At 36.0% G+C, this 14,407-nt stretch overlaps 1 protein-coding gene across 3 annotated transcripts in view; it reads left to right on the top strand.

Moving 5' to 3' along the window:
• The window catches only part of FAM135A (family with sequence similarity 135 member A), a 129,643-nt gene that overhangs the window by 82,569 nt on the left and 32,667 nt on the right, over window positions 1–14,407 (top strand). For 2 of the 3 annotated variants that reach the window (XM_063442974.1, XM_063442976.1), the window contains exons 5-10: window positions 2,668–2,807; window positions 4,257–4,327; window positions 6,391–6,564; window positions 8,143–8,269; window positions 9,275–9,428; window positions 12,556–12,633. In XM_063442974.1, coding sequence (XP_063299044.1) covers window positions 2,668–2,807; window positions 4,257–4,327; window positions 6,391–6,564; window positions 8,143–8,269; window positions 9,275–9,428; window positions 12,556–12,633 — 744 coding nt within the window. The remainder of the gene's footprint in view (window positions 1–2,667; window positions 2,808–4,256; window positions 4,328–6,390; window positions 6,565–8,142; window positions 8,270–9,274; window positions 9,429–12,555; window positions 12,634–14,407) is intronic. The other variant, XM_063442975.1, reaches the window with a different exon arrangement.

Genomic DNA, 14,407 nt, shown 5'->3' on the forward strand with positions numbered 1-14,407 from the left:
TATGTGTAGATTTTTATGAACCTAAAACCTGAAATCGTGAGTCACTTGAAAAGAAGCATTTGACATGTGATCATTATTGATGGTGAATAGCGAGGTTTTATTTTTCTGTACTCACAATGCCTGGGGAGTTTAGTTAAAATAAATAACTGAATCAGAGATGAATGACAAAACCCTGCTAGCTTCTAGCACTACTTTCTGTTATACTAGCAATTCAACCAGGCATGAAAATAGAGTCCCAGATATGTACGTGCTTTGTTTTAATGGGATTCTCAATTTATATTTGTTTTAAAAGAGGTTTTCTCAGCATTTATAATGTAAGGTACATCATTATTTAAACATAGGCTGGGTGTTATAGTTTGTGATTTTTCAGTACTCAAACCAGTTCAGTGTACGTCAAACAGAGTGTAAATATTTGATTACAGAATAATGGATATAAAGAAGCAAAGGGAACTCATAGGGTGCCACCTTTTCTCTACAGAGTTTGTACTGTGCGGAGACCAATAGTCATATTACCACTGTAGTTGTCAGTAATACAAGTTTGTGTTCCTGAAACTACAATGTTTATTTTCGTCTAAATGAGTAGAATTGAGTTGTTTTTGTTTGTTTCCTTTGCTTTTTTTCCCCATATGTTTAGATATCTCATCTACACGATATATTAATAATGATATTGTATCTCCTCCACAAATGTAAAATATTAAAGTGGTCACCTTCGGCCTGTGTTGTTCCTTTAAAGCAAGTACTGGACACTAGCACCTTTCCAGCTGGAACTGAACTTTCTACTTTTTTTTTTTTTTTTTGGACAGTCTTTATTTGGATTCAAGAAATGTTTCATACATAGAGAAACAAGAAATCAGATATAGTTGACAATCAAGTCAGTTACGCAACATTTACATTATGAATTCTCTTCACAGAAAGTTGAGGTATTGAACTCTTGAATATTTAAGGGTAATGAAGACAGAATAGAGGAGAGGGAAAGTTGGGGTTTAACGCTTTAATGTTAATGTTAAAAATAAATATACTTAATTTTAACTTTAGTGTGTTCCTTTTATAGACTGCACCTTTTTACAATTAAGAAAAATAGCAAAATACATGAAGCACGCCTTTATTCCAGTGCTAAAACAGACTTTTTTTCTGCAGCTGCCCCGCCTTTCATAAGGTCATCACGATTGATAACTTTTGTCCAATCCACTGCGTTTCTATGAAAAGCGTTAATAGTACTGGATGAAATTACTTCGAACTTAAAAACCTTCAGTTATAGAAGGTCTTTAAAATGAAATTTTTCTAGTGGCTATTCACTAATTAATGTAAACAATGGTTATCAGAAAAGGGGTAGCATCAATGCCTCAAAACTACTTGGATATTGTTTTTAACCTGAAAGGGTTACTCCAATGTCCATGACCACTTCTGCTTTTTGGAGTGTTTATAGAGGAATTGCTGCTAGAAACCCTGCACAGCCAGTGTAATTGGCACACGTGACATTTGGCCACCCAGAATTATTTTCCAAACTACCTAATTAATATCAGTTCTGTGCATATTTTACCTCTGTCTAAAGTCTTAACGTGTCCCCTCACTCCTGCCTTGCAGCCCTCATACTTCCCTATACCCTCCATTTCTATTTTTTTTTTTTTAAATCCTCCACACATTCCTCCTCTCCCCTTCTCTTGCTATTTGAGAGTGTGCACATGTGCTCTGAGACAACTAAATGGTACAATCAAAGGCTTTTCTATAAGAAGCTTATGATTGGACCTTGAGTAGGCTGCCATGACAACCGGTTAGGGCGTTGTAAGCAGCACCAGGAACTTCGCCCTGCACTGGATTAAGGTAAGTATTAAAAAAAAAAAAAAAACATATAGTAATTGTGAGGGGATGACCTTAAAGAATAATGCCCAATAGGGCATTATTAATTGTATTTTAAAAATCATCTATAAGGATTGGAGTAACTATTTAACCATAATTAACAGTTGTATCATTTATGTAGGGAGGTATCTGCAAATTGCTTATTTATTTATAAATGTTTAATTTCTGTACATTTGGATTGCATTTTTAGAGATCATGGGTCGGTAGATATATTAGTAATAAAATGTTACTGTAGAGGTGTGAAATTAGGCACTGTAAGCAGTACCTCATGGAACAACTTCAAACACTGACATCTGTAGACAAAATAAAAAATGATGTTCCTCCTGTGTGGAGTCACTAAGACGTATCAAGTACAGCGAGAAGTAGAACTATGTGCTTGATAGATCGGGCCCAATTCATATTGTTAATATTAATGATGAATGACTTTTTTTTTTTCACCACATTCCAGACCACATTCTGTTTTTGGTACTAGAAGGAAGCTGCAGCTTATCTACGGTAGTCATCACAGATAACATATCTGGTAGTGCTTCTTGAAGTTACCAATGGTGGTCCAACCATCTGTTTTTGCTGAAACATTTTCTGATGTAATAGTTTGTCTGAGGCATTATTTATCATGTGCATTTTATGTGCGTGTAGTGAAAGATCTACACAGTAAAATTTATAAATAAACTTTACTTGTACCAAAATGTACTCCCTTTTTAACTGCGCTATTTGTAAACTAGTGGTTTAGGAGTAGATCTTTGTAGAAGCAGAGTGAAACAGTTTAGCTTTTTCATTGTATTTTCTCTCTCTTTCTCTCTCTCTCTCAAGGTGATGATTTAGCTTTTCCAGCTTTAGTCCAAGATAATGTGGTCTACAGTAAAATCTTTCAAATTCTGTACAAGAATGAGGAGGTTGCCGTTAACGATGTAATGAACTTCAAAATTAAGATGCTTCTGGATGAAAGAAAGGTAATCCATATGCGGCTAAAATAATGCTTAGGTGTCTAATCGGTTAGAATGCAACAAAGGATCATGCATGCCTGATTCTTGAACAGAGAGCTTTGCATGCTTTCATTTAGAGGTCCTGGAGCAATTGTTTGCTTGTTTTTTTCTTAATGTAAATCATTTATTTTTCACAAATTGCAAATTGGAAAATATGCCATTAATGTCTAAAATGTTGTACACACAAAATATTTGTGTGAACATATAAAATAAGAAAATTTGGAAGAGGAGGTTGTGGGGGAAAAAAATCTGTTTAACCCCTTAAGGACACATGACATGTGTGACATGTCATGATTCCCTTTTATTCCAGAAGCTTGGTCCTTAAGGGGTTAAAATAGGTTTCCTATTATGTTGGTGCATTGTAAGAACACACATAATTACCTTAATTAATGAGACCAAGCAGCTATTTCTTCAAAGATGGATGAAATGTTCTGTCACAAAAAGGTTGACAGGGGGAAGATGTTCGACCCTCAGTTATTTATTCATCCTACAAAGTGCTGTTGCAATTGTTAAAGCATTCGATCTTTAAGTGACAATCTCTTTGTGTATCACATTTTGCTTGTGGGATTGAGTGCATTTGAGCACATAGTACTGGATGGTGGGATTGTTTCCTGCAGAATGGTCATGTGATCTAGTTAAAGAAAGAAACAAGCTTAATAAACCATCACATTTCATCAGGAATAATCTATGCATCCTCATATAGCATTGTAAGAATGTCGTGTTGTAAATTTACTAAAAATAAATTTATATATATATATATATATATATATATATATATATATATATATATATATATATATATATATATATATATATAGTGTGTGTATCCAATCGTTTTGGTTATAGAGCATCGCTAGGGAGTTCAAAGACCTGTTTTGTGCCTTGAGCTTGGTGTAAAGCTGTGAGCTTTTCTGCTCAGCACAGAATTTGATTGGCTGACACCACAAGCAGAGATTTATCAAGGCAATATGGGTCCTAATTTGGGTGCAAAGTGCTAAATGTGGGTGCAAAGTGCTAAACTATTGGTTTTCATGGTGCTTACTCTTTGCTTAGCAGTTTTTCCATGTTCACGGCTACTTTGTTTTTTATCATCCATAACGGTCAGTGAAGGTTTTAAAATTCTGTTAAAGTGGTTTCTCCCATACTGAAACACTGATAGGTCATCAAATAATAATTCCAGCCTAACTACTTATAGCTCGGTTAGACACAATTATTGATCTATTTGCATTATTGTCTAAAACTAATTTATGAATGAATGAATGTTTCTCGTGAGAGTGAGACTTTAAACTGTCTCTTAAAAGGCTGTGTGTTATGTATTCTTCTATTACTAAGCGATGGAATTATTTGTTGGGATTGCTTTAGTTTTGTTGTACCTATATATGATTATTTTCGATTTTGTTTTTATTTTATTCACAGATTGAAGAAACTTTAAACGAACTGACTTTTCAGCTTTCTCTTGACCTATATTTTACAGACACTGATTACTCGTAAGTACATTTAGTACAGTATCAGAAGTCCAGTATTTATGATCGAGTTGGTCAACATTTTTGTTTTTTCCTTATCAAAGTAGCAAAGTGACTGTACTTCCTTTGGGCATGATGGTATGTGTGATCATCTGACATGGGTTGTTGCTCTGCCTTATGAATCAGTCTTAACCGGTAGTTATCTTATCTTTTTCTGCTCATGAGATTAATTTAGACACCATGCTTAATTTTTAAAATCCTTTCATGTTCCCCTCGTTTTAATAATGCAAATAAAAACATTGGTGTTCTGCAGTAACAGCAATGTTTCATTGCAAGGTTTAAATGTTTCTAGTGGCTGTCACTCAGTCACTAGAGGTGCTTCCTCCAAAACTGAGTAAAACTCTATTTCTATCAGATAATCTCATAGTGACGTAGTGGTGCGCATGTTTACTCTCAATGTTCTACGCCAAGCAGGCGGGATCCAGTGCTGCGAAGGATAAAAGGAAAGTAAAAGGCCTTTTTTACGCTCTGTTGGTGAGGGCTGGGAACCTAAACAGGCCATTATTGCGTTAGAAATACATATTTGTATTCCTAACGCTATAGTGCTCCTTTAAAGTCTAAAGGGAAAAATGCATGTTGCCCAATACCAATATGCCCAATATGTGCCAAGAGTTGAGCACCACTAGTTTTAACAATAAACCACACTCAGATAAAAATGTGATCGGTAGGGTCTGTGACTTATGCTAAAAGGGTTAACCCCTTAAGGACACGTGACCTGTGTGACATGCCATGATTCCCTTTTATTCCAGAAGTTTGGTCCTTAAGGGGTTAAATCAACAAATAAAGAATATTCCCCAAACCTATTTAAATGTGTTAAACTCCCATTACTGCTACCTAAGGGATTAGGTATGTCTGCCAAAGACTGCACTCTCAGCTTTTTACTGAGAGACCATATAAATCTCTTTTGTAATTAGTCCTGAATATGTTAATGTTTCCTGCTTACTCTGAACCAAGAAAATCTCTAAAAATACACCAGCTTGGCTCAGTGAGAGTAAACTAAAGTGCCTTTAACAACCTTTCTTGTCAGTAGTTCATTTTTCATGTTGGGTACAGAGCCTCAACACAAAACTATACCGATTTACCTTTAGAAAGCTATAAGTGTATTAAAATATTTTTAATCAGTAGAAATGTAGGTTTTGCTGTACATCGGATATCCCCACACGGATAACTGCACATGGTTTTGAAAAATACATCTGTGTATACATGTTTAACCGAATAGAAGCATGTACGTGCACGTTTCCAAGGCGAGGGAATATATTATAAAGACATACAAAAAGTAGCTTATATTCAGATGTCATTGACTCGTCCAAGGCAAAATTTTTACAACCAAACCCTTGACAGAATGTAAGCTCATTTGAGGAAGTCCTTCAACACCCTCTGTTCCTGTGTCCAACTTGTCTTGTTGCAAAACTTGTCTTTTAGTCAACCTATTTTACAGCACTGCGGAATTTATTGGCGCTTTATAAATAATAATAATAATAATAAATGGAAAAAAAAAAAAACATAGATCATGGGGTAAAATTTACACTGCATCTATTGCTAACATAATGCGTACTTGCTGAACCAATGATATTAAAGGAACACTCCAAGCACCGTAACTACTACATCCTGCTGCCAAGCGTTCCCTGGCACCCTTCTATTGTAAGTATTCTAACAGTTTAAGGTACACAATACTTTATATTCCATCCATATCAGAAGAATATATAACGTCAGCTATTTGTATTTGTGTATACACCGTAAACATTTTTACACAAATTTATATTAGTGAAAGAGAAGTTGTCTCCCTTTCATCTGATATAGTAGAACCACAAATGTCAACAAGCGCCCTTAACAGCATTAATTTCAATTTATTTAAGTTGAACCGGTAATACCTGATAATACTGCATGACCCTATAGTATGTTAAATATCTGATGTGTGCTGAACAAAACCGTATGTCTTCTTTTTACAAGGGAAAGTTTAATAGCCATGTAGGAAATTGTTTATTACTGTGAAATATTGTGATATGTTTCTTTTTCTTTTTTTACAGACCAAATGACCCAAACGCCTTGCAACTAATTAGTAGCCGAAATTTAAAGTTGCACTTTAACTTACACGGAGGCCTTCATCATCACATCAATTTAATGTTTGATTACTTCCATCTCTCGGTCATATCCGTTATAGTTCATGGTTCCCTAGTTGCGCTACATCAACCACTAATCAGGTGACATAATTGGCATGGTGTTTGTTTATCCAACAGGATAAACGTAATGTAAGCAATAACCTAGCTTTTGCCTTTTTTTTTTTTTGTAGTATACTTTTTTTTGGGGGGTGGGGGGAGAGGGGTCTGGGGGCCGAATGCTCGTGAAATTTTGATCTGGGAAACAGAGGACCTTATACTTGTGTTCCCAGGTACAGACTATAATTGTAACTGTCAACAGAGAAGCTGGAAGGGTTTAAAAGCAGTACAAGCTGGTGCTGGTGGAGAAGCACTAGCTCTGTGAGATTTGATCTCTAAAAGTTATCCTTTTGGGAGTTTCCTTCCTGACAGTGTCGTATCAATGCTTTGGGCTCAGAAATTCTTCAGACTGTGAATCACACCTGTGTGAGGCCTGGCTCTAAGCCACCAGGAGTGTTTATTAGGTCAGGTATGCTGGGTTGGGTTTCCAGTTACTACCTAGCTATATGGCACCACCAATAACAGCAACAATTCTAATCAGTCAGGTTTCTTTATATGCCTTTGTTTATAATGCAATGTTTCTTGCTTTATCTACATTGTGTGTAAGTTGAATTTGCAAGCAATTGAACTGCATATAAGGTGTGTTAGAAATCTACTAATGCATTTTAACTATACAGTTTACATTTAGATTCTGGCAACTTTCAGTGGAGGTGAGCTTAGGGTAGTAAACAACATAATTTTTCCCAAACCCAATTTTTTCTAAAATAACTTCACTTGAACAACAAGCTCTGGTTGTATAAATTCACTCAATGTTTTTGGTTTCTTATTTAAATTTTAGACTCTAATCACACCTGTTTTCTCATTTCATCACGTTAAGGCAGCGGAAGTGCCTCTAGTGGCGGTCCGTTTTACTTTGCACGGTTAAAATGATAGGATCATTACAAGACCACTTTACATCCTTTTTACAATTGATTTTGGCTTTATTTATGTTGAAAATCTTTATTGACTCAATATTCATTTTTTTGCAGTTTTAAAGTTTTAGCAAACTTCATAAAGATTTTTTTTTTTTACTGAATTTTTTTTATTTATTTTTTTGGAGATTGCTATAACCTCTTAAAGGACTTTGTCATACTGTGATAAAAATGAGATACACAAGTGTTGGCTTTCACACAACTTTTATATTGCCTTATATTTTAGTAACCTAGCCAATAGGTGTATATGATATAATCTTTACACCCTCTTTAGTGATTTCCTCATTTTAGGGGAGTGATCCATGACTTTACTAAACCTTGTACAGACCTGGCATTATTAAGAGAGAGCACTGTTTGCCTTATTTCAGGAGCAATTATTGAAATCAACAGCCTCCTGTGAATCCTGCCAAACACTGATGGAGAATACAACACAGAAAGTTTATGAAACAGCCAGATTCTAGTTGGTAGCAGTTCTCTCCAACAGCTTTTATTTGTGACAAAGCCATCCTTGCTTGCCACGTGCAACCACTCATATGATCCAGTAATTGCAGTCATTGGCAAATGTTCAGTGTCTTAAAATGTACAAATATGATTTGCTTTCTAATTTTTTTAACCATTTCAAAATAACATATCCTTCTGTTATTCCAACTAGTTTTCATCGAGCAATGAAAAATACTTGGCTGAATAGAAATGCTCCAACCCAGTACAAGGATTCTACTATACCAACTTTGGAAAGTGTAGTGTTTGGCGGCAACTACACCAAGCAGCTGTCAGCAGATGTAAGTATATTTGTCACACTGCATGTTCTATAAATGACATGGAAACAAAATTCTATAGACTTGCTATGTTACGGGGCATCTAAACTATATAATCCTGAGTTGTTAAAATACGGAAAACTGTATGGTCCAGCCGTGTAGGGCTACTAAACTGGTTCATGGATTACAGGATAAAATTTACCAGGAAAGTTTAAAAAATATTAACTTGTATAGCTTGGAGGAAAGACGAGACGGGGGATATGTATGAAACCTTTAAATACATAAAGGGAATCAACACAGTAAAGGAGGAGACTATATTTAAAAGAAGAAAAACTACCACAACAAGAGGACATAGTCGTAAATTAGAGGGAAAAAGGTTTAAAAATAATATCAGGAAGTATTACTTTACTGAGAGGGTAGTGGATGCAAGGAATAGCCTTCCAGCTGATGTGGTAGAGGTTAGCACAGTAAAGGAGTTTAAGCATGCATGGGATAGGCATAAGGCTATCCTAGCTACACGATAACGCCAGGGACTAATAAAGGTATTTAGAAAATTGGGCAGACTAGATGGGCCAAATGGTTCTGATTTCCTGTCACATTCTATGTTTCTATGTGTAACTGTACAAGTCTGCTATAGTACCCCTGGTTTCTTAACATACACTACTAGACTGGACGGTCCACTTTTCTGTGTTCCTTCACTACCATGAACAGCATGCTCACACTCTCTGGGATCTCAGTGAAAGCATAGATGTAAGCACAGACGGCTATTCAGTGCAATTCCATCTCACTACGCAACTAAGGATGTAGCGTGAAGTTATGTTACCTAAGTAGCCTAGTGGAGAACTATTGCACTGATCCTTCTTTCTGATGTAAAATGAAAAAAAAAAAAAACGCACTAATATCCTCGCGCCCTCTCGACTGACATTAGTCATCCGTGGCTTCATTCCACAAAGCCCCCTGCTAGCAAATCTTATACTGAATTATATTGCATATGTCCTAACATTTTTTTTTTCTTTGTTTTCTTTCTAGGGAAACAGCTTTGTAGTTCAAGAAAGTTTCTTACAGCATGCTTACAATTTCCATTATACACTCTGTGCCTGTTTGCTGCTATCATTTAAGGGATTATACAGCTACTTCATGACATTAACAAAAGAACTGCCTTCCTCTCTGAAATTGGAGCTGGGTATGTATATTATAACTTAATTCCTAGAGGACCTCTACTGCCACCTTGTGGTACATTTAGTGAAAAAAATCTGTCCTTAGGCATTTTTTTCTTTCCTCTATATACAGCAATACAGTACCTAAATCATCCACATGTTTTCATAGCAAAATACTATATGTATTTTGTATTTTAATTTAAGTACAGTTTGTATGTGGTATAATTCAGTAGTACAACCTTAACATTTATTGAAAACCCTACATGGTACTTTATGAACATTGTATATTACAACTTTTGTTTCATTTTACATCTACATTTTAAGAGCTTGTGTGTGTTACATATATGTTCATACCTTTTTAAACTTTAAGAACATGAGTTGATGAAACCAAAAAGTATGGAGTACTGGAAGATTAACTTATTGCGGTGTATTGTTGCGGATTCCATAGCTTTTAGTACTGTGCATTCCATCAGGAAGCACCTCACCTTGCTCTTATTCCCGTTTTCGACGTAGTACTGGTAAGTTGAATTTCCACAAACTGTCATGAAAACATGGGTCTACAAATGAACTTGATACAAATGGATAAACATGTAAATGGTTAACTGAATAGGAAAGTAAAAAAAAATGAATAAAGTATCACTATAAATGAGAGGGCTGCGTCACAAGTTCGAGCAACTAGTCCATATATAAAACATAAAAGGTATAGGTGTGTGAGCGCTCCAATAATAAGCATAAAATACTCAGAATAAACTCCAGCAGCGATAAAATAATAGTGAGAGACAACGTAAAAATTAATCAAAAGATACAATGTACACATTATTACATTTAGAATATCTCTGAAACATTGTATCTTTTGATTAATTTTTAAGTTTTCTCTCACTATTATTTTTTCGCTGCTGGAGTTTATTCTGAGTATTTTATGCTAATTATTGGAGCGCTCACACACCTATACCTTCTACAAATTAACTTGGTCATAGACTCCAATGCAAGTATGCTGTTCACGATTCCATCTCCCTGTTAAAATTGTCAGATGACTTCCCATACAACACAATTTAGACACAAATGCAAAGGATAACTGGTTGTTTAAAGGAACACTATAGCGTTAGGAAAACATATTTGTAATTCTAACGCTATTGAGCCCTCGTCACCTAAACGGTGACTAGGGCCTCGTTCCGCGGTGAATAAATGGTTAATTAACCATTTATTTGCTTACCTTAATCCAGCGCTGGGCTCCCTCGGCACTGGTGACCTCTCCTCCTCCCCAACGTCAGCTTACTCAATGCTTTCCTGTGGGGATCTTTTGAGCTGAAGCGGTCTGGGTGCCTATAGAGGTTCCTTAATGGGACCTGCATCACTTTGAAACAACTGTCTCACTAGAAAGCTTTAGCTTTGAATGAGAAAGTTGTCTCACTCTGCAGGCTGAAAAAAATGTAAATAAAGTAAATACAAATTTTGTTTGTGTTTTTTTATATTTATTTTTTATTTGTTTTATTTACATGCTTCTTCTTTCTTATGCTTTCCACGTCCACTGTGGAGGGGGAGGGGGAAAGTACTGATTTAACCAGTCAGTGTCCTATCCCTAGGAATGATGGAAAGTGCACTAGGCATGCCTAACAGATTTAAACATGTGCAGTCAGATCTCTACCATTCAACATGCAGAGTCTGATCAGTGTGATCATACAGTACATACTCCAGTGTCAAGTTTGTCTCTCCTGCTGCTGCACAATGATGCCCTGTTTCTGTTAGTGGGCTGGTCTGAAACTTAGATGAAGCTTTGAGGAATGCCCAATACTGCAATCTGACCAAGTTTGCAGTAAGTTTAGGAATGCTTATTACACATTTTGCTTGCTTGTTTTAAACAAAATGATGCCAAGTGATGCATGTTCCTTTTTATTTATTTTTAATAAAACAATTTACAAACCTTATTGAATCAGGGTGTGCTAATTGCTGAAATTTGAATTTGTGTTCATGTACACTTTTTTCATGTTGGAAGCAATTACAATTACATGATTCATAAAACCCTGCTGGTCAAGGATTTATGGGATATGCACAGTGTGCTCACGAATGACAATGGGACACACAGGATTGGCTTAGAAATCTCAACCGCCTTTGCAAAAGCTGAAGGCATTTCAGAGATATGTATCTCCATTTTCTTCTTTTTTGTATTTTTAGTTAAAGATTTAGATCTGGTTGTCTCCTGTTTTTTTGTGGTTGTTTTTTTTTTTTTTTGTTTTGTTTTATTAAGAAAAAATATACGCATAGCAGTTTAAATTTTTCTAGCAATATATATGCTTCCAAATATTTGAGGTTTCAGTTGCTATTGATTTGTGATTCTTGTGAAGAAATTAAGGTATGAACAAATATGTAATCCAATATATGCTACATACACACTTGCACTTGCTTGTACATTATTTTGCTGCTCTCATAATGTTGCTTGATATTTTTTAGGCTAGGAACAAAGAATACATCTTGTTGTGGGTGGGGACCATTTACTAATTACTAACAACTCTCTACTACAGATATACTAAATAGCAGTTCTTCACAAAGAATAATTTGTAGTTTTTCACAAATAAGCGCAATGGGCACTCAACCTTCCAATTCTCTTTGGGTGCTTCTGTCTTCCGTGCTACATACATGTTACTTATGTGATAATTAAAAAAGAAAAAACTTTTGAGATGATTTACAATAAACTTTGTATCTACTGGGCTGTCTTCTACTTTCTTTAGTTATTAGTTCATTGGTATCTTTTTTTCCTTCTTTGTTTTCCCTTATGCTTTATGATATGATGTACATTTGTCATTTTGCCATCTCACTCACAACATTTTGTTTAAAAAAAAAAAAAGAAACACAGCATGCGTTTTATGCTTAGATGTGCATTGGTGTTCTAAAACCATCATATATTGTTATATGCAATGTGAAATCTTGACTAATCCTCTCTAACAGACTGAAGTGCAACTAAAAATAGCTGTATTTCAATGTACATCATAGATAAAACCTACGGAGTCTGCTAGCTCTCTGTGCTTTACTTGACTGATCTTTCTCACTAGCTTCCAGTCTTCTATAATAGCCCTTTCACTAACCTTAAGCTAAGTCATAAAGCACAGAAATAAAAGGTGTGTAACTAGTACATATGTGTGCCATCCTTACAATCAGCCAAGCCCCGCATGCAGGTCCTTTATGAACGCCTCCTCAGAAGAAAATATCCATGGGCCCCAAGAGACGACACTCAGGGTATGTTTCTATGCATAGTAATTTTCAATAGATTTAGCATTATAACATGCTGTTATGATTTAACTCCTTAAGGACCAATGATATTTGATGCTCTCATCCCAATCTGGTCCTAAAAAGACCCCATGTAAAGATGGGATACCTTGGTTACGTGGCATTAGTAGATCTATACAGACCAGCTACCTTGTAACGGAGTGGGACATTTTTTTTTTTTTTCATGTAGGTCCTCTGAAAACTAGCTTGTTATGATGAAATTATTTTATCACTGGTCCCTAAGAGGTTAAGCAAATCTACTGCTTTTATTGTGGTGTTATACATTTTAATACTGGGCATAGTTGGCCTGCTAGATTATGTTTGTATTAGCAAGATAAAAAAAATAAAATAAGTGCAGAGTTAACAGTGGCTTTGATTTAATAAGCTTTCCAAAATATTAAATACTGTTAGGAATCCTTTCCAAGTGATTTATTTATAAAAACTCCCATACATTTTCATGGTCAAGGGTCAGGGCCTATGTAAGACAAATGTAGCTGGGAAGCCATTTCTTTAGAACCCCCACCCCTGTGCGCTAGCCAAACTGCCATATTGCAAGATATACACCCTACGTTTTTCTCCCAATTAAAAGCCAATTTGATTCTTACAAAAATATGCAAAAAAAGAAACAAAAACAATTTCACAAAAAATAAACTTTTTTAAAAATGTCTACATTTATTGTAAAATCCCAGACTGTGCAGCAACTGTGAACTCTCACCAAACCGAGGAGTGACTGGTGCTTGCCTTATTTTCTATAGTAATACAAAGTTCTACATGCACTATTGTATCTCTGCATCATGTACAGTAGTATTGTGTTGAACTAAAAAGGTAAACATTGGGAGGGATGAACAGAAAGATTGGCCTTATTGAGCAAAAATAATTATTTATGAGGGGGGGGGCATATAGAATATTAAGGATGAGGTAACACATATCCTAACTACCTAACTTATCTTATCTAAAATTAATTACACCCACCATGTGGATGCCTGGATTGCCTTTCCAAGGGTCTAAAAAGTGTATACCCATATAAATCCACCCTAGCAATTTTGGAAATATTGTTACAGCTCACCATCTCACCAAGAAAAATGTTGCATCATCACTGAGGTCTCAATCCAGGTGTCCGCTTCAAGCTTTTCCATTTCCTATGATTGTTAAAGGAACACTATAGGGTCAGGAACACAAACATGTATTCCTGACCCTATAGTGTTAAAACCACCATCTAGCCCTCATGTGCCCCTCATGCTTCCATAAACATGGCACATTCCTACTTGTATTCAAGCCTGAAGCTGTAGCTCTGCATGCTGTTTGCCTCAGAAAAACAAGCTGTCTGCTGACATCAGAAGTGGTGGCCTGATCCAATCACCGTGCTTCTCCATGGGATTGGCTGAGACTGACAAGGAGGCAGATCAGAGGCAGAGCCAGCACAATTCAAACACAGCCCTGGCCAATCAGCATCTCCTCATAGAGATGAATTGAATCAATGAATCTCTATGAGGAAAGTTCAGTGTCTGCATGCAGAGGGAGGAGACAATGAATGTTTGGATGCATTTTAGGCAGCCATGACCCAGGAAGGATCTCTTAACAGGTATCTGAGGAGTGGCCAGTGAAGTGATCACTAGGCTATAATGTAAACACTGCATTTTCTCTGTGATTGGCTCACACTGATTATGTCAGCCAAGCAGGCAGATCAGGGGCAGATGCAGCAGCTGCATACTTGAATACAAGTAAGATTTTATATATTTAGGGG

Source organism: Pelobates fuscus, chromosome 2, assembly GCF_036172605.1.
Source record: "Pelobates fuscus isolate aPelFus1 chromosome 2, aPelFus1.pri, whole genome shotgun sequence".
Taxonomy (NCBI): Eukaryota; Metazoa; Chordata; class Amphibia; order Anura; family Pelobatidae; genus Pelobates; species Pelobates fuscus.